The sequence below is a fragment of the Danio rerio genome, chromosome 9, assembly GCF_052040795.2.
Source record: "Danio rerio strain M-AB ecotype USA chromosome 9, GRCz13ab, whole genome shotgun sequence".
NCBI classification, from domain to species: Eukaryota; Metazoa; Chordata; class Actinopteri; order Cypriniformes; family Danionidae; genus Danio; species Danio rerio.
The window spans coordinates 36081429-36106071 of record NC_141029.1 but is presented as its reverse complement, the minus strand read 5'-3'; the positions used below and the strand labels follow the sequence as shown (position 1 = coordinate 36106071).

General features: G+C 35.8%; 3 protein-coding genes and 1 long non-coding RNA gene across 21 annotated transcripts in view; 2 read left to right on the top strand and 2 right to left on the bottom strand.

Annotated features, from left to right (window-relative positions):
* Nucleotides 1–2521: 2521 nt before the first annotated feature.
* Nucleotides 2522–7812, bottom strand: mpc2b (mitochondrial pyruvate carrier 2b). 2 transcript variants are annotated; one of them, NM_212592.1, is given in 5 exon segments: nt 2522–3030; nt 4509–4620; nt 4717–4801; nt 5901–5941; nt 7480–7812. In NM_212592.1, coding segments are annotated over 5 exon segments (384 nt in total). In that variant the 5' UTR covers nt 7580–7812; the 3' UTR covers nt 2522–2984.
* A 2652-nt stretch (nt 7813–10464) lies between these two features.
* Nucleotides 10465–14037, bottom strand: LOC147835343 (uncharacterized). Its single transcript, XR_015499693.1, has 4 exons — nt 13155–14037; nt 12581–12955; nt 11543–12471; nt 10465–11472 (listed from the first exon to the last, which is right to left on the bottom strand). It is a non-coding gene; the product is annotated as an uncharacterized LOC147835343 (long non-coding RNA).
* Nucleotides 10513–24643, top strand: part of dcaf6 (ddb1 and cul4 associated factor 6) — a 53953-nt gene continuing 39822 nt past the window's right edge. For 16 of the 17 annotated variants that reach the window (XR_015498920.1, XR_015498923.1, XR_015498921.1 and 13 more), the window contains exons 1-3: nt 10513–10932; nt 17352–17413; nt 24266–24358. Coding sequence is in view for 12 of the 17 variants with exons in the window: in XM_087266793.1 (XP_087122919.1) it covers nt 10845–10932; nt 17352–17413; nt 24266–24358 (243 nt within the window). In the remaining 5 variants the exon portion in view is untranslated. The remainder of the gene's footprint in view (nt 10933–17351; nt 17414–24265; nt 24359–24643) is intronic. The other variant, NM_001145090.1, reaches the window with a different exon arrangement.
* The window catches only part of LOC147835341 (uncharacterized), a 221907-nt gene continuing 216888 nt past the window's right edge, over nt 19625–24643 (top strand). The window contains exon 1 of the mRNA XM_087268147.2: nt 19625–19754. The gene's annotated coding sequence lies outside the window, so the exon portion shown is untranslated. The remainder of the gene's footprint in view (nt 19755–24643) is intronic.

Sequence of the window (24643 nt, the reverse complement as noted above, 5' to 3'; positions counted from 1 at the left end):
TAAAGTGATCGATTTTTGAAATATAGGATATATTGGATATATTGGATTTTGCAGCATTTTTCCTGGAGCCACCACCAAGCTTTTTACTCATCCCTCCACACATGCTGCTGATGATGTGGCAATAAATGTGATTGGATTTGTCTAAAAATGGTATTACTATTCTTAACGGGCGGTGCTTCTTTTGGTGACCATGGCTATTCAAACTAACGCAAAATATAGCGCGTCATTCAAATCAGTGTTAAATTTGTAACAGCCTGTAATAAAAGCATTGTGTTATCATGTGAATTCAGTGCTAATAGATGCTACTACCAAAATAACTCACTTCTCGTTTACATTATACAATGCAATTTCTTGAAGCACCACACGAGGCCAGCAGTCACAAACAAACCATCATCTACGATAAAGAATAAAAATGCAACGATTCTTGAGCAGCAATAAAAAAAAAATAATAATAATAATAATAATAAAAACAATATATTATGGTCTCAAGTGTTAATTCATTGCATGTTTCCTTCAGGGACTGCCATGAGTTATAACCTAGGAAATAGTTCATTCATACAATTTTAACTGTAAACGAGTCATAAATAAATGTGTAAAAATGGCAAATGATAAAAGCTCCAGCTTCTGTACCACTGGAAATGGAAGGTCAAGTTATGTGTATTCCATTGTAGCAGTATATGATAGCTACACTAGGCCTATTCATCCACACAATTTGCCTGTTATGAGCAGAATGTACAATACCTGACTAAAGTCTTGTTGTCTATCCCAGTTGTAAGAGCAACAAATAATAATTTGACTTAGTTGACCATTTGGACAAGAAGAAAGAATTTTCTGATGAATCATCTGTTGAACTGGGATAATTATCACAAATACTGCAGAAGACCAGCAGGGACCCAAGATTCTCATGGATATTAGTCAAGTTTGGTGAAGTAAAAATCATGGTTTGGGGTTAAATTCAGTATGGTGGTGTGCGAGAGATCAGCAGAGTAAATGGCAACATCAGAAGCCTGAGCTATCAAGACATTTGTGCTGCCTATCATCTTACAAACCACAGGAGAGGGCAAATTCTTCAGCAGGATGGCACTCATTCTCATACTTTAGCCTCTACGTCAAAGCTCCTGAAAGCAAAAAAGGTCAAGGTGATCCAGGATTGGCCAGCCCAGTCACCAGACATGAACATTAATGAGCATGTCTGGGGTAAGATGGAGGAGACATTAAAGATGAATCCAAAGAATCTTGATGAACTAAGGGAGTCTTGCAAGAACGCTTTCTTTTCCATTCCAGATGACTTTATTAATGTAATGTAATGTGTATTTATATAATGCATTTATTGTGTATGGCCATACACCCAAAGCGCAATCATGAGGGGGGGGTCTCTTCACACCACCACCAGTGTGCAGCATCCACTTTGATGATGCGACGGCAGCCACAGGACAACGGCGCCAGAGCGCTCACCACACACCAGCTATTGGTGGAGTGGAGAGACAGTGATAGAGCCAATTCGGTGGAAGGGGATGATTGGGAGGCCATGATCGTATGGGCCGATAGAGGGACTTTGGCCAGGACACCGGGGTTACACCCCTGCTCTTTCACGAGAAGTGCCATGGGATTTTTAATGACCACAGAGAGTCAGGACCTCAGTTTATCGTCTCATCCGAAAGACGGCGCCCACTGACAGTGTAGTGTCCCCTTTACTTTTACTGGGGCATTAGGACTCACATAGACCACAGGTTGAGCGCCCCCTGCTGGCCTCACTAACACCACTTCCAACAGCAACCTAGTGTTCCCTAGTGGTCTCCCATCCAGGTACTAACCAGGCTCAGCCCTGCTTAGCTTCAGTGAGTAACCGGTCTTGGGCTGCAGGGTGATATGGCTGTGGCTACATTATTTGTTATTTGAGCCATTGCAGAGATGTATGGATGCAGTTGTTCAAGCTCATGGGAGTCAGACACAATATTCATTCTTTTTCCACTGCAGCAAGACTTTATATTCTATACTGTACATTATTTCTGTTACTGACAAAGACTTTTGTCTAAGCAAAGTAAGACCTTATTGTCCTAATTAAATAGTCCTTAAATCAAGGCATGGTCATATTTTATTTTAAGAAAAAAAGTGTAATCTAGAGGCCTTTGCCTTTCATAACACACCTCTGATGCCAAATGATCAACTAGAAGTCAATTTATTTGTTGTTCCTAAAGCTTGGATACGCGACAATACTTTTGTCAGCTAGTGTACTTATCAGAAATTGTACTAGTATGAAAGTCAAATGTTCAGAATGTACTGAAAAATATGTAAATAATTTGCAATGCAAATCAAAATGTTAACAGCAAAATGGACACTAAACTACATTTCAAACGCAACACTGATTTAGTAAATCTGACTTTAATGTTACTTCATTTTGATCCAAAATGAATCCAATGTTACAGTACCGTTCATTTGTGTATTTCATAACGTATGGGTTTTAACGAAAGCACTTTAAGGATTATGAAGTTAAACTAACAACTAAAATCAAAAATAAAAATGTATTACAGCCGTTTAATAAATATTTCCTAAGAAATACATATAATGGAAGAGACTTTTATAAAATTTATTTGGAGACATTCTGTTAACAGCATGACAGAGGTCGAGTGAACAAATGCACTCCTTAATCAGTAATTAGGATGGACACTCAAGTATGTTGGAAGGAAAGCACCTTGATCACGATGCATTTCAAACATGAGGATTTAAAAGAATGTACAATCGTACTAAGATGAATATGTAACATGTTGTGCGTTATTAACAACCGTGAAGATGGTTGCTTTAGATTCTAGTGGCACAGGAGGTTGACCTGAACTCTAAAACAAATCCCATGATCTGTGTTTATTACTAAAGAAACTGTTTGTGGAGGCTCTACTGGATGACTGATGATGGAAGGGAATTTTCTGGGTTAGCAGTAGAGGAGAGTCCCTTTCGGTCCTCTGGATGCATTTTAAACTGCACTGCTATCAAGCCTGTGCTTCTTTCTCCTTTGCCTTCTGTTCTCGGTTATGCCTGTGGGGATAAAAGAGCTCATATTTAATCCTGTATCTTAGTTGCACACCTAAAATTGCAAAATATGAAGGAAGACCCAGTCTGCTTTATTGCTACAATCGAAAATCTTGTGAAAGTGCATATAGCAATTTGTGTGAAAGCAATTTGTGAGTTAGCAGCAAATAACAGCCTTAAGAAAACATGTTTTATTTATAGAAAAGGAAGAAATATCAATATTAAATACACCTCCATGAGGCAAGGGGTGGTAGGGATATGATAAAACCCTTTAAAAATATATTTTCAGGCTGTTTTAGGTATCGTCGTACATTTATTCAGGCAATGCATTCCTTTAATAAGCAGTTTTATGATTTATATTTCTAATCAAAATTATACAACCCCTTTGATCTGAGACATTCTGAACATAATTGTATGAAACAGTTGAGCCAAGGTATAAAAAGATTATAAAAGATTAAAATATTCATTTGTGTGATTCTGGGGACAAAAAAACTGATAGAAAAAAACATTGGAGGAATCTTTGCTGAATTTTGAGGATTCATTCATTTTCATATGTTTTTCTGGGAAGGGTCACAGGCGCAGCAGTCTTAGAAGTGAACCCCAGACTTCCCTATCCCCAGACACTTCCTCCAGCTTCCCGAGGCGTTTCCAGGCCAGTTCGAGAGACAGTCCTTCCAGCGTGTCCTGGGTCTTCCCCGAGGCCTCCTACCGGTGGGACATACCTGGAACACCTCCATAGATAGGTGTCCAGGAGGCATCTGAAACAGATTCCCGAGCCACCTCAGCTGACTTCTCTCGATGTGAAGGAGCAGCAGTTCTACTCCGAGCTCCTCCCGGGTGTCAGAGCTCCTCACCCTATTTATAAGGGTGCACCCTGCCACCCTGCAATGGAAACTCATTTCGGCTGCATGTATCCAAGATTTTGTCCTTTCGGTCATGACCCAAAGCTCATGATCACAGGTGAAAGTAGGAATGTCGATTGACTGGAGTTCAAGGTGATATAAAAAGGAAGCTATTTAAAGAGTTCAGATGCAAAAAAACCTCTAAATGTCTTCTGAAATGTTCTTCTACAGTGAGCATTTTCTCAGGCTCCTATGTTAGTTTTCAGCTATTTCATATTAAAGGATATGAAAATATAATATTTTTTTGCCAAAAAAGTGAACCTAAACACAGAAGCCTGAGAAAAACGCTCATTTTAGATGAAAATGTCAGGTAGCATTTAGAGACTTTAGCATCAAACTTTTATTCTCCATGACCTAGGTTTTCCTGTGCTGATTTGTCACAGCCATTGACTTACGGATAACGTAGCTGTAGTGAATGACATAATATCAGCACTTCACTGCCAGACTGCTTGCGTCAGCTCAAGGTTTGTTTGTAAACTAGATTAAAGTCTAACTATCACTTACCTTTTGCCTATTTCCCTATTTAAGTGGCTTTCAAACACAAATCACACACATGCACGCATCGTAAAGGTGAGCACTCACATCCATATCCTGTACAGCTGTGATCCTCCTGCACTTCCAACAAAGAAGTTCACAGCAAACAGGTTCCAGTTCTTGGGTATAATAACCAGGGAATACCTGGACCAGATGAGACCTATAAAAAACAGAGAGTGATGGAGATTTGAATCTTTAAATGCTGTTTTTGCTGGTTGTAAAAATAAGTTGGTAACTGTGTAATAGAGGGATCAACCTGTAGCTGTCAGCACAGCAGATTGGGAAGTACTGAGTTTCTCAGCTGGACGTGCCATGTCTGCTAATCCAGCTAAGACCAGGCCCTGTGTGAAATCAATAAAACAATCAAAATAAGCATAATTAGATAATACATATATAATAAAACAAATAATACACTCTCTGGACACTTTATAAGGTACACTTGTTCACCTGCTTCTTTAACTCATTTTAACTTGGCTAACACCTAAATGCATTATGGCATGTAAACATGTACAAGACAATCTGCAGACTTATTCTGAGGTTCAAACTAAGTATTAAAACGAAAAGCAAATGTGATTCAAGTGACTCTGTATGTGGTATGGTTTGGGTTAGTTTTTCAGAAACTGCTAATCGATTAGGATTCTCCAACACAGCTTCTCTAGGCTTTACTGAAAATGGTCTAAAAAAAATCCAGCGAGGTGCAGTTCTGTAGGTGAAAACGCAGTATTCATGTCAAAGCTCAGAGGACAATGATCAGACTGTTCTGAGCGAAATGCAACTCAAATTACAACTCTTTACAAACAAGGTCTGCACAACTGTCAGATAAGAAAAGGAACAAATGCTACAACTCACCAAAACTGGGCAATGGAAGACTGGTAAAACGAGGCCTGATCTGACCATTCTTGATGTCCGTTGTGACATTTGAATGGTAGGGTCAGAATTTGGTATCAGTAATTAAAGTAATTGGTGGTGTAATAGTGTGGGGGATTTTTTTTCTTGAAACACTTTGTACCATCTGAGCACTGTTTAGCACCACCAGAGCCTACCTAGGGACTGATGCTGACCATGTCCATCCCTTTATGACCACAGTGTGCCCATTTTCTGATGGTTACTTCCAATGGGACATCTCATATCTCAAACTGGTTTCTACTTCTTCACAATAAGCTCACTGAACTCAAACGGCCTCAAAAGTCATCAAACCTCAATCAAATAGCACGTTTGGTATGTGGTGCAATCTGTTATGTGCATCTTGTGCAGCAAAACAATTCTGTCTGGTGCTGTCATGTCAACAATATGGATTAAAAATCAGAAATGAATTAGAGAATTATGGCAATTCTGAAGAAGAAAAAAAGTATCCAACTTGGTCAAAACAAATGTACCTAATAAAGTTGCCGGTGAATGTTCATATTCAAGGAGAACACTCAGACATGTTGTTAATCTTACCCATTTGAACATTGGTGCCCAGAAGAAGACAGTCTTTGGACCTAAAAAAAGCAAATCAATAGAGTTCAACTCATGGTTCACAGGTCAGATTTTCACAGAGAATGTTTGTAAATGTGACATGCATCAGATGTCAAAATGTAACCACAGACAAAGAAGATATTTATTAGGTGATAATAAAATGCTAAACACTCATTCCTTACGTATGTTTGTAAATTAATGTGCAGAATGTCCTTCCAAAATGGTAAATGGAATAGATCACTTGCCCTTTATTTACAAGATGGGAAGAGTCTCGGGGAATGCAGGATCAAACCCGCATACATGTGATGGCTCTGTGTTGTGTACATGTACATCATGGCATGCCAAAACTCAGGCTTAAATTTATTTTCTATTGAAATACTTAAGAAAAATTATTTAATAAACACAAACAAAAAACAAATCTAGTGCTTGACCCTCTCCCTTAAGTGAAAATGAACATGAAAAAAATCAGCAGGGACAGACAGAGGCTCTGGACATTTATTTGCAATATCTACTCAGAATTTTCCTTATTTTGGTTTCTTCTCAGTCGGCCTACGCTTATTAAAACATGTGCAATTTGATCTCTACTTATTCTACCTCATGACTTACTCAACTCTACATGAGGTTATTATAACAGAAAATATTTTCAGCTATTCAGCAATGGAAAATATCACAGTGATTCTGTTGCTAAAGGTCACTTCCATAAATGCAGTATAATTTAGTCACACATGTATTTTTTAAGCTTTTAACTTGTTCTATCATTACATGTACAATTAAAATTATCAATAAGTTGTAACACGCTATTAACATCAGTCGTGTACCTAAATCTGAAAGCATGTTAAATCAAATAAATATATACAAAGGTACACTTTTTTTTAAAGAAATGTAAGTCACATTTGCACATATCAACGCATTTGGCAAAAACAATCATGAACAGTAAAAAATGACTATGCTACAAAAAATTCTAGGCTATAAAACATTCTATGGTCCAAAACATACAAGTTTTATGTTGCAAGAAGGCGAACTTTTACATTGAGGTAAAGTTGGTTGTATTTTCGCACATTCATTTAGTAAGAACTTGTGACATGCTCCCTATATTGTTTACAATATTATTTTGAATATTCGACCTGAAATCACTATTTATTTGACTGTGAACAATGTCGTATTTTGATAGTTATACTATGAGTTATATTATAGTTATATATAAATGACACTTTTCTAAAAATGAAATTATTAGTATTATTAAGGAGAAAGTCCTGAATGTGTTCATATAAAACTAACTTTACCACAATTACGTGCATTCGATTACCATAGACGTACACTTCAAACATCATATACTATATTCCTGACTAAAATCTCAACTGTAGTCTATCCATCAATGGAAAGTGTTCTGTTAATCTACCACGATAATAATTCCCTTTATTTTGAGCACTGGATGGAAAAACACCTGCTTCAGATTACACTCACTGTGGCTGCACAATTCAGAGTTTGCTGGCTCCTCGGAAGGTTAAAAGGATCAGTATCAGTGACAAATAAGCTGTCACGCTAACAATATTTGTGTTACCTGCAGGGTGGTTATAAAAGGGTCTCAGTTTAGCCGGCAGCATGTGCTCCATCCTGTCGAGGATTCTGTGGTAAGAAGCTCTCAGCCCCACCATAGCCATGATGACTGCTAACGTTAAAGGAGCTAAATGCTACCGCTGCCCTCACTAAAAACACAGCACGGGATGTGCAAAGCAGTCTTCTACTATTGACTCGTGATGTTTCCAAAAGGCAGGAGCCGGTGATCAATAAAACAAAACCTTTGGACGAGCATAAAGTGCAAAGTTAACGTTATTGCCCTACTTTCGACCTTGCTAATGCAGTTTACTGTTGTGTTGTCTTGGGAAGTGTCAGCGGGGACGCGTCGCAAAGCGAATCGCGTAATGACGGTGATGAGCATTGGAGGGATATGATTGGATAATGGGGTCACGCCTTTCTGTGTGATTGGCTAGAATGTGTTTTCACCTTCAAGAAAGGCGGGTCTTGGTCAGGAGGACGCTTTTGAGAATAGAAGCTGATTTGGCGGCTCTGTAAATAATAGAAATATTCCCCGAAGTTTGCTGTGGAATGTTGGGCGTGGAGTTTGCATGCGTTTATTGAAACTGTCCATTACCTTGTCATTTTACGTGGAAGCGGCTAGTACAAGAAATTCAGGTTTGTAAATAATTTTAGAAACATCTTTGGACAGTTGTTTTGATTTATTTTGTTTAACCTCTCTGGTGTAGCTTGATGAATGGTAGCAAAATGTAACATTTTTATTATTTCAGTAAAATCAAGGTGTGATTGATCAGTAAAGTTTTATATTTTGTTTTAGATTTAGGATTTTTAGCTGTCGTGTGTTATAGTTAAATTTTGAAGTAGTCATAATTAATTTGCTATTGTTTATTACCAGAGTTAGGGAAAGTTACTTTTGAAAGTAATGTAATATAATGTATGTAATGTAATGTGTATTTATATAACACATTTATTGTGTATGGCCATACACCCAAAGCGCTTTACAATCATGAGTAGGGTCTTTCCACACCACCAGTGTGCAGCATCTACTTGGATGATGCGACGGCTGCCACAGGACAACAGCGCCAGTCCCAGAGCGCTCAGCACACATCAGCTATTGGTGGAGTAAAGAGACAGTGATAGAGCCAATTTGGTGGATGGGGATGATTGGGGGGCCATGATGGGTTGGGGCCGATTAAGGGACTTTGGCCAGGACACTGGGATTACACCCCTACTCTTTCATGAGAAGTGCCATGGGATTTTTAATAACCACAGAGAGTCAGGACCTCGGTTTTACTCCCTAAAAAAGTAACTAGTCGCGTTACCTAATTACTTTTTATGGTAAGTAATGTGTTAAAACACTTTTGAGTTACTTTTTATTACCTGGCTGAGTCCTGAACTCTTTCAGGTTTCTTGTTTTTTTTTTCTTTTTGATAGAGGAGTTCTACAAGTAACACTGCACCGTATAACCTACACCTATATTTACCTTTAAAAACACATAAAAAAATGTATTATATGTTAATGTTATCAGAGAACTTTCCGACCCCAGAGCTATACATGCGTATATACAGATTATTAAAAGTTTAAAGCAATGTGTTAGCTAATTTTGTACTATTTGTCTTAAGTAAAATGACTGTCCATTGAGACTGTAATCCCTTTTTCTTCGATGCATTCAAAATAATGTACACATTCTCTCAATAACTGGATGATTCATTGTAACTACTTCCATTTTAATTCAGCAATTTATTTTTTAAAGCGAATTATTCTACATTTATAAAAAAGTAACTCAAATATTATTACTTTTTTAAAAAGTAATGCATTACTTTACTCGTTATATTATTACGTAACTTGTGCTACTTGTAATGCGTTACCCCAAACACTGTTTATTACTATTACTGCATATACATAAAAATAAATATCTTTTACCTACTAAAAGTTATAGCATAAGTATACTATAAAGTTATAGTCAAAGTTATAGTTATCGTATAAAGTCATAGTTATGCTATACTATAAAAGTTATACTATAAAGTTATAGTAAAAGTTATAGTATAAATGCACACTGCTTTGTCACTTTAATAAATGCAGTTGGTAGATTTTCTGAAGCTAAAGAGGGGAAAAAGTAGAAAAAATAGCTGGATAAAATGTGAAATTATTTTCCAGATATATTATTTATATGTTTATATTTCAAAACATGGAGATGATGAGAAAATCGGACTAAAACATAAAAACATTTTAAAAAAATAGTTTTCAGAAAGTTGTTTGGTCAGTCCTCCATATGTTTCTGTTAAAATAGTTTTCCATTTCTTTACACTGTCTTCATCATATAAACAATCAAAATGTAAAATGTTTTTTTCAGGTCCTTCAAAAACCTTTGTACTTTTTTATGTGCACACAGGAAACGATGAGGGGTGGCACATGCTTTGTGATTAGCATATTATATATTATTAAAGTGTGTTTTTGTTATTTGCACTGAAAATATGTGTATACTTCACTGACTGTGCACTGTGTGCTATTCTTGTCTAATAGGTCTACAGTCCTAACAGTTCTTCCATTTGACCTTTTCACTGTTCACTGTGTATTTCCAGTTCAGTGCTTTTTAAAGAAGTCTTATTATTTTAATGCAGACTGTAATGTTTTTAAGTTTTCTGTTCTTCTTTTTTTATATATAATTTCCGTATTATTTTTATTATCTGTTAAGAAAATCGAACCAGATACTTTTTTTCATCGCTTGTAAGTACGGACCAATAGGATAACTAGTTTCCGTTACTTATTTCATCGCTTACAACGTCTGGACCAATAGGCTATCTAGTTTCCATTTAAAAACAAACCATTACTAAAGCGAGTTTTTATCTACACATTACCTACAGAATATTCTCATTTAATATACCTAGTATGTTGTTATTGATATTTTAGTATACAAATGCCTCAAACTACACATACACACACACAAAATAAATGAACGTCGTCAGTGATTCGCGATTCGGCGTAATTTCTGCGCAGTCTTGACGCTCTCGAGACCGAGCCTCTCATTACAGACAACATACTGCGCGTCTCTGCCTTCATTGGCTTTGGGATCGAGATGGATTTGACGTACAAGAGCAGCAGAGGCTAAAGCGGATACTAGCCAAACAAGAAGCACAATATTTTTACTACACCTCAACGCAATCATGCTCCAAGTGTCGGGAACAGATCACCGCGGGGGTGTCGATACGGAGGACTGATATTCTCTCATTCATCCACTATCAGTGGTCGATGAACTTATAGCGACTGTTCGGCGCTTTGTAGGAAAACAATAATAACCAAACGCCGCGGAAGGAAGACAAACACACCAGAAAAAGCGTCTGCTCTCCCCTTTTCATCAATGCATGTCTCAACATTAGACGTTTAAACACCATGTCCTGCTCTGGCAACCTCATTTGGGATGTGAGAAAACGTACCATTGGATGCACAGATCCATACTCGATCAGGACAAATTATTTAGGTAAGAAACTACCAGCAAATATCGCACCGTTATATTTGAAAATGAATTAGGAGACTTGTTTACGAAGAAGAAGTTCTGTAGGTGACAGCTGTCATTTGAGCTCGGACACAGGACAGGGACACTGGTTAAAGATCATCTGACCTGTTACTCTGATGCTGTGATCTGTTTTCACAACGACATAATGGTGTCATGTAGGGTTATTGGTAACATTCTGGTGAACTGAGATAGCTCATTAAGCTAAAAGAGCTATGCGTTATTGTTTTATCGCATTTAAGAGGAAGTTATTTTGGCCACAGAGTTTTATTTGTTTACTTATTTATGCTGCTTTGATTTCGCTCATTCAAACTATTAGACATGTGATTAAACACACACGATTGCATAGTTAATGAAACTTTGTTAGGTATGTCTTGTTACATATGTTATTATTTTATGGTATTAATGATTTACAAGTACTTTGTTTAAAAGCTTGCACGTATAATCATTTTTAGATAAAATGGCTGATGAAGTTATCCCATGTTCACCCATCTTGACAATTGAGAACTGTTTAATTTAAGAACAATGTCTAAAATTACATGAGATATTAGGATAGAACTACACTTCAATTTTAGACATTGTTCTTAAATGTAAAATTGTATTATTTAGCTTATATGTATGCAGTGGTGGAAAGAGTACTGAACAATCATACTTGAAGTACTATTACTTGCCTAAAAATTTAGTGCGAGTAAAGGTATCTGTTGTAAATATTACTCAAAGTATGAGTAAAAAGTAGCCCTTTTAAACGTACTCAATAGTACTGAGTAATGAGTATTACACTGTAAAAAGCTGATGCATTTACATGTAATTTGTTTATGTGCGTGTACGTAACATTCTGTAGTGCATTTAGTTATTGCCCAGCACAACGTCTTAAGATGTTAATATTAAATTAGATTTAGGTTATGATGTCCGGTGACCAAAATTCAATGTCTAGCCAAGCCAGCTTCTGAGGACGTTATTTTAATGTCAAATAACAACGCCAAATGATGTTCATATCAGGTTGTGTTAAAAATTGACCAAAATCCAACGCCAAGCCAACATCTTAAACCAACATCACTGATGTCAAATACTGACATTTATTCGTCAGGTATGACAATCAAAATCCAACATCTGATAGACGTCATGGTGGTAACGTCCACACACCGTCAAGCTGTAACATTGTTAGATGTTTGGTTGATTTCAGGTTGGACGCTGGACATTGACATTGGGTTCTGAGGTCAACCCAATTTTTATTTCTAAAGAAAATGCAACCTCCCCACAAAACTAGGGTAGAACGTCAATCTGACGTTATGTTGATATCTTGTGCCCTGTAAATTTTTAAGGCCATTTCAGTCATCATACAGTAAACATCCGTCATCTCCTCATCAGAAACATGCATCTAAACAGTCTCTGGGTCACTGTGTGTAAAGATTTTGGACATCTTCTTGGACCCTTTTATTGTTTTTGAACAGTTTTCTGCAATTATAAATCGCCCATGTCTTGAGATAGTTTATTATGAGGCGACTTCTATTGCACAGAAATCACAAGACTGAATTTTTTCTAATCCCCATAATTAAGAAGAAATAAAGTAGTGACTGCAGCTTGAAGAAAAGTAATGGAGTAATAGTACCGATACAGCACTAGAAATGTACTCAAGGGAAAGTAAAAGTACACATTAATAAAACTACTTAGTAAATTACAATTTCTGAGAAACACTACTCAATTACAGTAATTGGAGTATTTGTAATTTGTTACTTTACACCACTGTAGGTATGGATATCGGTCTATGCATTATTGCTTTCACTGACTGTCAACACATTCATTCATTCATTCATTTTCTTTTCGGCTTAGTCCCTTTATTAATCTGGGGTCGCCGCAGCGGAATGAACCGCCAACTTATCAAGCACATTTTTACACAGCGGATGGCTCTCCAGCCGCAACACATCTCTGGGAAACATGCATGCATTCACACAAAAGCCGACCCAATTCACCTGTACCGCATGTCTTTGGACTGTGGGGGAAACCAGAGCACCCGGAGGAAACCCACACTGACCCAGCCGAGGCTCGAACGAGCGACCTTCTTGCTCTGAGGCGACAGCACTACATACTGCGCCACTGCGTCGCCACTGCCAACACAATTCTTTTTTTGGGATTAAGGGAATCATAATGTGAATAGGTTGTAATAATTGATCATGTCACAGTGCTGCCACTTATTATTTGTTTATTTGCATGCTAGGCTGAACATATCGTTTCAGTATCAATATCACATTAACCAGGAGCCACAGTTAAAAACAAACATAATTTGTGAAGTTTATCATCTGCAAATATTTTTAAGGCCTGTGTCTGTGTGAGCATTTCAAGCCAGTTTAAAGCATTCAGGCACATGGAATTATAATATTTATAACTTAAAGATTATATTTATGTATACGATCGAGTCTATGCAGTGTTATTTAACATTTGCCAGACTCCCAGAAAACCATAAAATACCATTTATTCTAATCAGTCTAAAATGTTGAAATCTTTACAAATAGAAGCATTCATTTCATCTGGTAAAAGTACGCTGACAAATAAAATATTGCAATGTCAGTGTTTTCCAATACCGTGTATTCCTATTTAGGAGCATTGCTTTTGTAAGAAATGTTTAAACTTGGGTAAATCTGTAAGCTTTTGATTCACAACAATGATTTGATGATTCAAAACATACTGTTGTTTCTACAAATATTTTTAGCATTGAGTACAGATTTACACGCTTTGAAAATTTTATATTGTTTTTTTGTTATAAATAATTTTTTTTTATTAAAAAAAGGAAGAGTATTACCGTATAAGAATTGTTAAGTGTTTAAATGTAACCTATTTAGTAGCATATCCATGGTGTGCTTTTACATACAATGAAAGAAAGGGGGGATAGAAGATGATAAGTTCCAAATAATTTAATAATAAGCAGCAATTTAGCTAATAGTAAAAATTTATTGTGGCTCAATATTAAGCTGCGCCTTCATTTTATTTGAATATTTTTTTTTGTCAGGAATTGACCGTGAACACAACAGTCTGTCATTATCTGACTTCTAATAGTCACTTTCACTTAAATCATACAAAAAACAAAACAAAAACATATATATTTTACTTTACTGTTGAATTTGTAGCTGTGTTTTGTAGTCGTTCGGCCCCCTCTGCAACATTACACTTGAGCTGAGAGACCAGAGTGAAGTGTCAGCCAGACTTGGCAAACTTCAAAGCACGCTTATGTAATTGAATCCACCTAGTCTGACCCAAATATGTACTAGTATTCTATATCCAAAGCACTGGATGTTAAATTTTAGTATTTTGTGCCCATATGATCAGTGTTCGGAGCATGTGAGCTGTTTTACTCTGGATCTCATTCAGATAGTGATGATAGCATATCGTTCAGAGTGTGCCGTATTTAGCTCGGCTCTTGTTCGTGTTATAAAACCTGCCAACGCTGATGGTTAAAAACACAGATGAGCCAAAAAAACAACAGGCCATCTCAGTTATGAGCATTTGTGAATGGATCAAGTGTGGAATTTAACTTGCGTCCCTACAAATTCCAGTCTGCTAATTGTACTCCAGTAAAAATAAGTGCATAGAGCAATGTCATCTCAGGCTGCTGTTTTTTTTCCAGGCTCGCACCATTGAAAATGGTTGACCTAAGTTTGGCACTTGCTATTTGTAGCTCCTTATTACAGAGGCTGTAAATACAACCATGGAAAGAACAGTCTTTTAACATCCACAGACTGATGATATATGTCACTCAGGGATTTAAAAAATTGTAAACTATAAATTTACGAAGAAATTTGCAAGGAATTATTGAATGGGATTGAGATTTTGGTATTGGAGTTGTAGTCCACTGGTATTGTTGGACTTAAACGGCAGCATTTGCATATCAAATGCTTTATGAGAGATTAAGCAAGCAAATTTAAAACAAGAACATCAACAAATCAAAGCAGGGTTGTTGACATTATTAAATCTGTGTATGACTGGATGTTATCCGTCTGTGTACACGACTCAGCAAATACAGGACGTAACATTATAGTGTTTTGGCATTGCTCCAAAGCAATGAAGATATCAGCGGCCATTAACAATCATTCCAGCCTCCTCACCCACATAAAATAGTTTTAGAGATGCTTCAGCTTAGATTTATATTATAAATGGGCTTTCAGACTTGCATTATTGTGCCCGTTATTCATATAAATCTCTGATTGTCTAGCTAAGCTCAGCTTTAGAGTGAATGAGACATTTGCGCATATATCTTGATTGAATTGAAACATGTATTTTTTGATAATAATGGCTGATTTTCCAGAAATTGTGGTGTTTTAAACCAGACATTGCTGTTGTTTGTTTGAGCAGCTGATGTTTTAACCTTGGGTCAACCCACACTGTACAGTTTGTACTTTTTCTTCAAATTTTTTTTCCTCAGTATTAATGGATTTATTTGCTAAAATGCAATAAAAACACAAATAGTCTGAAATATTATTAATAATTGAACAATAATAAATATGAATAGTTGATTTTTGTTTTAACAAAATCATTACATTAGGCCTGACGAGTCTGATATTGCGGATGAGGTAAAAGCACTAATTATCAGAAATCAAAAACTATTTTTGTGGTAACTGTGATACATTTTTATGAAGTAGGATTGATGAATGTCAAAATAAATGCATTTAATTAAAGTATTTTTTAATTTCTTAATGTTCATTTACTGACCAGTAATAGGGGGAAACCTGTTTAAAAACAGTTAGTTGTGCAATTACATTTTTGGATTTTTAATTGGTTTTTTCAAATATTTTCTAAGTGCTTTTTAACGGAGAGAAGATTTTTATTCAACACATTTTAAAACATAAATGGTTTCATTAACTAATTTCTAATATATAATTTATTTAGCTTTTTCCTTGCTTGACAGTACATAATATTTTACTAATTATTTTGCAAGATACTAGTATTCAGCTATTTTACCTCTTTTTCAAGGTTTAAGAAAAGTTGTTTTTGTCGCCAAAATGCGTCTCTAAAGTTTCAGCTCACAACACCAATCAGATTATTTATTAAACCTTTCAGAATATTGGAATTTTCTGCTCTGAGCACAATTTAACAGTTTTTGTTGCCTGTGCCTTTAATGTTAGTTCTCCCTGCCCGCCGTTCCTACGTGCCTGTCAGAGTGTGCCTCAATCTCCACCTCGGCTGCGTCAGATAAACAGCACAGTGAGAGACATGAAGGAAGCAGATCTCAAGTAATGTTTGTGGGAAATACTACTGTAAGAACCTTCCCAATGATTATTTGATGGATTTGTCTTGGAGTAGATTCAAGCCTTTCTGCAACGAGTCACACACAATGTCGTTACAAAGTTCATGCAGACACACATACAGCGGACACACACATTGTGCGCGCTTAACTTTGCACTGTTTCTGCACGGCAAATGTGACAGGATACATGTTTATATCCACTGTTGTATGGATATCCGTTATGTTAATATACAAAGTAAACCCGATGTACCCTCCACAAATAAGGATTTGAAGCTTCTTCTTTTATTATTGTACCTGACATGCGGCTGTGGTGATAAAGACTGTAAAATCACAGTAATTAAGTACAAAAAGGCACTGTTTTAAAAGTATTTTAAACTTGTAAAACTCTTTTTTGGTCACATTTGATGATGATTGATGGATGATCACAGCGAGCTGAACAGATCTTTTAATCCCGGTTGCTTTGCGCATATCCTGTCCTAATGATATGATTATACGCGTTACTACAAAGACATGTTAATAAGCAGCTGTCAATCAAACCGCTTGGCAGGTAAACCCCACTCCTACTTTACGTTGTGGTTGGTCTCAAAATGGAAGTGACTTGGATCATATTTTAACACCAGGAAATTAATAAAAAGTGAGGTATTGTGTTTCTATCACCCCAATATGACTGTGGACATACTATACTGTACCTACAGACAGTTCTGTCCAAACAGTTTCCAAAAGATTATGATTTTCATCATGGGTGCCCTTTTAAGTACAATTTAAAAGCTTAACTAGGTTAATAACTATGTAGTTTGAAAAATTAGGTTAGGTAAGAAAAGCTACGTTAAAAAGGCAAGTCATTGAACAACAGTGGTTTGTTCTGTAGCCAATCGAGAATATACTTTGTTAAAGGGGATTATTTTAATGACCTTAAAAAACTTTCAAAATTAAAAACAAGACTTTCTCCAGGAGTAAGGATATAATGGGAAATACTGTAAAAAGTTTTGTGCTCTGTTAAACAGCGCTTTGGAAATTAACATAAAAGTCACTGGAGGGCTTATAGTTTTGCCTTCAACCGTATTTGCCTTATATGATTAACAGGCAATCCAAATGAGTTTGGAAATCAAAGAGATGCCACAATAAAACGTTTAATTTCTTTTTCTCTGTAGGCAGAAGAGAGTTTGTGCAGCGGCTGAAGCTCGAAGCAGTTCTCAACGTGCACGATGGATGTGTAAGTCACTAAAGTCTTTGTTTCCACCTGTACTGAATTCTCCAGTTGTGTCTGATGCTCTTGCCCCCCAGCAGTCTTTTTTTTGTGAGCTAATTTATTTTCTTGATAAATGTGCTTGGAGAATGTGCCTGTCTGGGTTATTTTGTCTCAGGGGAATCGCTGTGCTTGTTGTGTGTGTGTCTGTGTGCATCTCTTTCTACCCACTTATCAGTGCCTCCTGTTCTTTATCTGTCAGTAATTTAAACTGGAAGGCTGATAGGCGCCAGGCAGCCACCAGGGACGTCATTTTGTCAGTGTTGCTTTGCTGCTGGGACATCCAACAAAGCCATGTACTCTATTTTAATTGCAAGCCCTCTGAATGACAAACACTCCAATATAACTGTTAATGGGCTTTAACAGACTTGCACATCTGTGACTGGCACAGGTCAAATTAGTTTGAGAGGAATATTGATAGTAATATTGAGGTGACTGTTAGCATTTGGAGCACAAACATGGGAGAAACAGCTGGAACAGCACTTTAAAAACAGATTATATATATATATATATATATATATATATATGTATATGTATATGTATGTGTGTGTGTGTGTGTGTGTGTGTGTGTGTGTGTGTGTGTATATATATACACACACACACACACACACACACACACACACACAATTGAAGTCTGAATTATTTGCCCCCTTTAATTTTTTTTTCTTTTTAAAATATTTTCCAAATTATGTTTAACAGAGCAAAGGAATTTTCACAGTATGTCTGATAATATTTATTCTTCTACAGAAAGTCTTATTTGTTTTATTTCGGCTAGAATATAAGCAGTTTTAAAAAATTTTAAACAGCACCTTAAGGACAAATTTATTAGCCCCTTTAAGCAATGTTTTTTTTTTCGATAGTCTGAAGAACAAACCATCGTTATACAATAACTTGCCTAATTACCCTAACCTGCCCAGTTAACCTAATTAACCTAATTAAACCTTTAAATGTCACTTTAAGCTGTAAAGAAGTGTCTTAAAGTTCTAGTCAAATAATATGTACTGCCATCATGGCAAAGATAAAATAAATCAGTTATTAGAAATTAATTATTTGTCCAATCAAAGTGTTCAAAATTACCTGACTACGCGGTTCAGACAGAGAAACTTTCTTTTTAAAAATTGTCATTGTAATTACTAAACTGTACTATAAAGATTTCTTTGGTGAATAATACTGTATATTGTAGAGGTGCTGTCTAGTGCACATTCAGGAGGCATGGTTATGGATGTTGATTTGCAGTGTGTGCTTTCAATGCTATCTAACGTTAGCATTTTTCAACACAATCCAGTTTTAATTCTTTTCAGCAAAGACAATTTACAGAAATTAAAAGCTAGACTGTATTAGGACTGTGCAGTTAATCGAAAATTCAGTTTCGATTTTGAATTTGGCTTCTAACGGTTATGAAAAATCGAGATAAAACGATTATTGCATCAAATACCGCCCTCTTTCCAGCTGTACACATTTGTTGCTCTGCAAAGCTCAGTTTCCCGTGAAAATGACTAAAAGCAAATAATGTAATGTAATTTTTGCAGCACGGGATGCGCATCATTCATTGGTATACATTCGAATCATTCATGTTTTTCAAAATGTGAAAGAGACCACATGCTGTTGTGTGCATGCGCTCAGCCTCAGAGACGAGCAGAGCACATACATCTTAAGTCATCTTAATGTGAGCACTTTAAATCTATGCAAATTTGTGTCAAAATGCGGTGTTTAGTGATTATTCATATCAACCCTCATTTATGTAATAAACAAACAAGTTGAGAATCAAAAGACATGAAAGTTAAACCATAAATTAGAAGTGCAATACTCTTAAATTCACAGCGCGCAATATTCCTGCTGCTGACTGTTTTTATCATTATTGATCAAACAACAAAATCACTCACTGCTCTTTACTAAAGGACTTTTGTAGCTGGAACGTTTTTTTCTTACAGTGAAGAACGATACTTAAAGCGCAGTTTGTTTCATATTTTTATTCTATTGTATTTATTTCACTTTCCTTATTTACAGGGAGGAAAATAACTCTATATACAGTTTTACAGAATTATTATTAGCCTTCCTGAATTATTAGCAACCCTTTTCCACCAATTTCTGTTTTCGAGATTTGTTCAACACACTTCTGAACATAATAGTTTTATTAACTCATTTCTGATTTAATAACTGATTTATTTTATCTTTGCTATAATGCATTACATACTATTTTGCTAAATATTTTTCAAGATACAAGCATTCAGCTTAAAGTGACAATAAAAGATTTAATTAGGTTAATTAGGCAAGTTAGGGTAATTAGGCAAGTCATTGTATAACAGTAGTTTCTTCTGCAGACAAATCAAAAAATTATATTGCTTAAGAGGTCTAAAAATATTAAAATAGGTTTCAAAATATTCAAAACTGCTTTTATTTTAGCCAAAATAAAACAAATAAGACTTTCTCCCGAAGAAAAAAAATATTATACGAAATACTGTGAAAAATTCCTTGCTCTGTTAAACATCATTTGGGAAATATTTATAAAAAACAAATAAAAAAAATAACAGGAGGGCGAATAATTTCGTTTTGAACAATCATGATTGCAATTATAAACAAATTAATCAGGATTATGATTTTTCCCATAATCGAGCAGCCCTACACTGTACTATGCTTTTATAATATTGATAGTGTAAGGTTTGTTTGCAAGCTATTGTTAATTCACAAACATTTACTCGTATGTTATCGTAGTTTAGGAAGTGGTAGAATTATTTGGAGGCTTCCTACAAGCAGGACGCTTTCATGTCACGACTTGGATTAAGAGCAAGGCCTCTGGGATAAAGGACAGATGTTCTTGTTTTTTTTTTTTTAAATAAAGAATTTAGCACCAATCAATATTATTTCTTATTTAGCACAGTGGCCAAGTGGTTAGCACTGTTGTCTCACAGCAAGATTTCTGGTTTGAGTCCCGACTGGGCTATGCTGAGACATTTTTATGTGGAGTTTGCATGTAACACTATTTGGAAATCTCATTCTACAAGTCACCTAGAGTTTCTGAATCCATTCAGCCTATGTCCAAGTATGGTGGGAGTGATTTTTAGCTTAGCTTAGCATACATTTCTTGAATCTGATGAGAATGCAATAGCATAATAATCAAGTAACTTTTCTGTTGTACTTTGGCTGCAGCAGGCGGAAATATATTATACAGCGCTGTTACATTACCTAGCTGGATTTATGTGCTTATATAATTAGTCATTTCAGCCTAAAAAATGGCAACTTTTTCATCAGCTTTCTACGGTTTATGGAAGCATCAAGCTTAAAATAGGGAAATTTTAAAAAAATCTTTTGTTTTAATATTATTTTTTAACAAGGTTCTAATGGTCAAATCCCATTTAATTATTTATACTGAGCTAAAAATTCTCTCACCAGACCCAAAAATTCGATTAAAAAATTACCGTTTTAAAATGTTATAAAATGAGCCTATTTCCAAAAAAGGTGGAATGGTCCTTAAAGGTTATCTGCATTATCACTACAGTATTAACTCCAAAACTATGACAAAATTTCCATTTAAAAGATAAATGCATTCAAAAGTTACACACTCTCATTTCTGCCAATATAAATCAATGATTTTGTCGATATCACTCTGCACTTCAGCTCCTCTCTTTTCTTTTCAATCAAACGTTCTCTAGAATCTAAAGAATCCTGCCAACTAAACTATACTGTGTGCTTTACAATGTAGTGAATGAAGCCCTGTTTTGCAGTATTGTCACCACAATGTGAACACTAAATGTATCAGATCAACTTGAATTCTACTGTGAAAGCTGTATTTTAAAGGAGGAGAAACAGTCAGACAGACTCAGCATTACTGTTAGCCTTTGTCTGTCAAAAGCTGTCAAATGTGGCTTTACCAAACTCAGCATCTCTTGTTGAACTGTGATATAAACAAAACTCTATCGGCTATTTGAAATATTGAGAAGGAGCTGCTTAATATGTGCCAACATGTCAAGTTTTCATAAACACATTTAATAACAGTTAAATGTGTATAACTGTATTTTAATAGGGTGGGGGATCTAAACTATACATTACATACTAGTTCTCTATCTAAAGAGAAATGTGTTTAGAGTTTATGTAATTTTTTCTGTATAATATCCCAGATTTATAAACCATTCCCAAGAAAGAACATCAGAAGGAAAGGTCATATGTGTAAAACCAGGCCAAATGCACAGAAAAGCCGCTGTGCATATTTAACTGCAAGAAGATATAGGTGATTAGCTATAGGTATCACATGACTTTAGGTTGTCGTTTCAGGTTCCGTTTCAGGGTTTCCTCGTTTAAAGCGGACTCCCAACATTCACTGATGGTACAGTTCAGAGTGCTTTTAACACATGGTATTTTAGCTTGAAACGCATCTCACTACATTAAATATAATCTAATTCCCTGTCCTTACTACACAATGCAGAGCTCCAGAGCAAAAAGCGGAAGAGCAGGACGAGGGATAAATGCTTAATCCCTTCCAGTGATGTTATTTTAGAAAGGCAGAGGTCAGAGGAAATGGACGCTGTGTGATGAGGTTTGAGCTGCTCTAGAAAGGGGAGGAAAAGAGCGTATCAGCCTTGAGTTGATGAAATATTGATAGCTTGCTCTTAAAGGCACAGGCCTCTGCACAGTAGAGTTCTGCAATGTTGTAAGTTAAAATAATGTTTCTGATCAGATAATGTTGTTTTGTAATACAAAAGCTTATTCTTCAAAATGCTCTTTGATTTTTGTATAAAAATGTGTTGTGAATTGAATTAGTATTAATATGAGGGATATTGTAAATGAAGTAGAGCTTTCATTTGTATGAGAAGTGCTCTGAGGTAAAGGTGAATCTCTTTGATAATCAGACTTGCAAAAATTTCAGGCATTTGACCTGTTGATGCTAAAAATCACATTATTTTTTGGATCATGGATTTTATTCAATTAATATGTTGTTCATATGCCATCTTACCTAGGGCTGCACAATATATTGCAAAAGTATGATTATCGCCATAATAGTAGATACAATATATGTATTGTGTGTGATTAATTACATTTATTTTATGCAATGGCTGTCTATTTAAATTTGACCAATCAGATGGGGCCTTACTATCTTTATTCCTGCCTTCCCAATAGGTGCTGTTCCGCTACTGGCTGGAGCGACCCAAAAGTTACCCTAGAGCTAAAATTAAAAATAATGGCTGTTAAATGAAAATAGACAATCAGATTCAGAATATCTGCTGAAGTTTTAACTCATTCATAGTGTTTAAAGACCAAGGGCCTCATGTACGAAGACTTGCGTGGAAATCTTACTAAAACATTGCGTACGCACAAAGCTGTAAATGTGCGTACGCAGAAAAAAATTCAGATGTATGAAACACTGCGTACGCCGAATCTCACGCATATTCTTTTGTACATCTGAATGAACGTGAAACTGAGCGCAATATGCACGAGCACAAAACCCCTCCCTGCCTCCTCCCCCGTATGAATATGCTAATGACTATGCTAATGGAAAAACCCAACGAAAAAGCAACGGCAAAATCAAGCAAAAAGAGAAACTTTGAACAGAATGTGAATTGGAGGTGCTGCTTTCGGAGGTAGACCGGAGAAAAGTGGTGTTATTTGCAAGTTTGTTCTCCGGAATTAACAACAAAAGAAAAAAATAGAGTGGGAGAGTTTAGCTGATACGGTTAACATAGTTGGGTCTGAACATCGTACTGAGTGCATTTAAAACAGAAATAGTGTGGTTTATAACTGAAAACTGTTGCAGTACCCTTAGCTGTCTCAGTGGCGCACCTCATAAGAAGCATGTGATCATGTACTGACATGTTCGAGCATAAACTCGGCTCGAATCCAGCGTCTAATAAATTCTTTCTTTTTTTCCCTGCTACATATCAGATTTTGCCCACTATTTATCAAGAGAAAGACAAGTAGGAATCATCAATAAGTTTGTGCATCATATTTTATATGCACATTTATTGAATGGAAATGTTTCTGATTCACGCATGCAAATTCATCTTCAGATAGTGTCTTTATAGCAATGTTCGTGCGGTAGATCGCTCAGATTACATTGGGAAAACAGGCGACCGCTGCAAATTGTGCTTTAATGTTTAGCTGGTCAACTGTATTGTATGGAAATCTTACATACCTACTATATGAACCCGTCTCATACAGCTGCCATTGCAAGGATCAGTCACTTTGTAGAGAAGAATTTAACACAACTGCCTCTAGGAGTCGCCAATGGAAATAAAACAGACACGCACAAAAAATGTGCGTACGCCTGCCAGAAAGCTGCCGTGAACCTGCGCACATTCCCACGTTCAGTTCATTGTTAGTAAATCCAAACGTGAGCGATTCTGAGCGTGAAACCTGGCGTACGCAAAGTTTTTGTGCGTACGCAGCGTTGATACATGAGGCTCCAAATGTTTGCACCTTGACAGTTTTTTTTAATCTAAATTAGATCTGACAAATATATTTTACCGTTTTTTTAAATATCATTAAATAAACATTTTTCTAGGGAAAAATATACGAAATATTCCTATCGCAATACTCAACAACCATATTGCATTTTCCTCAGTACTCTGCAGCCCTAATCTTAATATATAAAATGATCCACCTCAGTTGAACAAGTTGGATTTTTTTGCTCATTTTAAGATTCTTTGTGTTCTCAAACATTACATGTAATTCCAAAATGGACATTAAATATATTGACAGAATGTTAATTTGTGATCAAGTATTCGATAGAGTAAGCTAATTAATGGCACATTTTAAGAAATTGGCTTGTCTTTTTTAGAACAATTAACTTTTGTGTTTACATCAGCTGTTGTTGCTGTTTTTTTCTAGGTTAACACCATATCCTGGAACGACACTGGAGAGTATATCTTATCAGGTTCAGATGACACTAACTTGGTTATCACAAACCCTTACAACAGAAAGGTAAGTTACAGACAACGTGCAATGAGTAAAATTTCACTTTTGCATTACAAGTTATTTAAGCATTCTAAGTAGTATTTTGAATCATCGAATGCGCACCAGATTACTCTATATTAGATAAATATTTTATATATATATATATATATATATATATATATATATATATATATATATATATATATATATATATATATATATATATATAGGTATGAGTATTTTTTAATCACTAATATAATACCATCATCTAATACTTGCATGACCTACAAAATTTCAAAACAAAGTAATAAT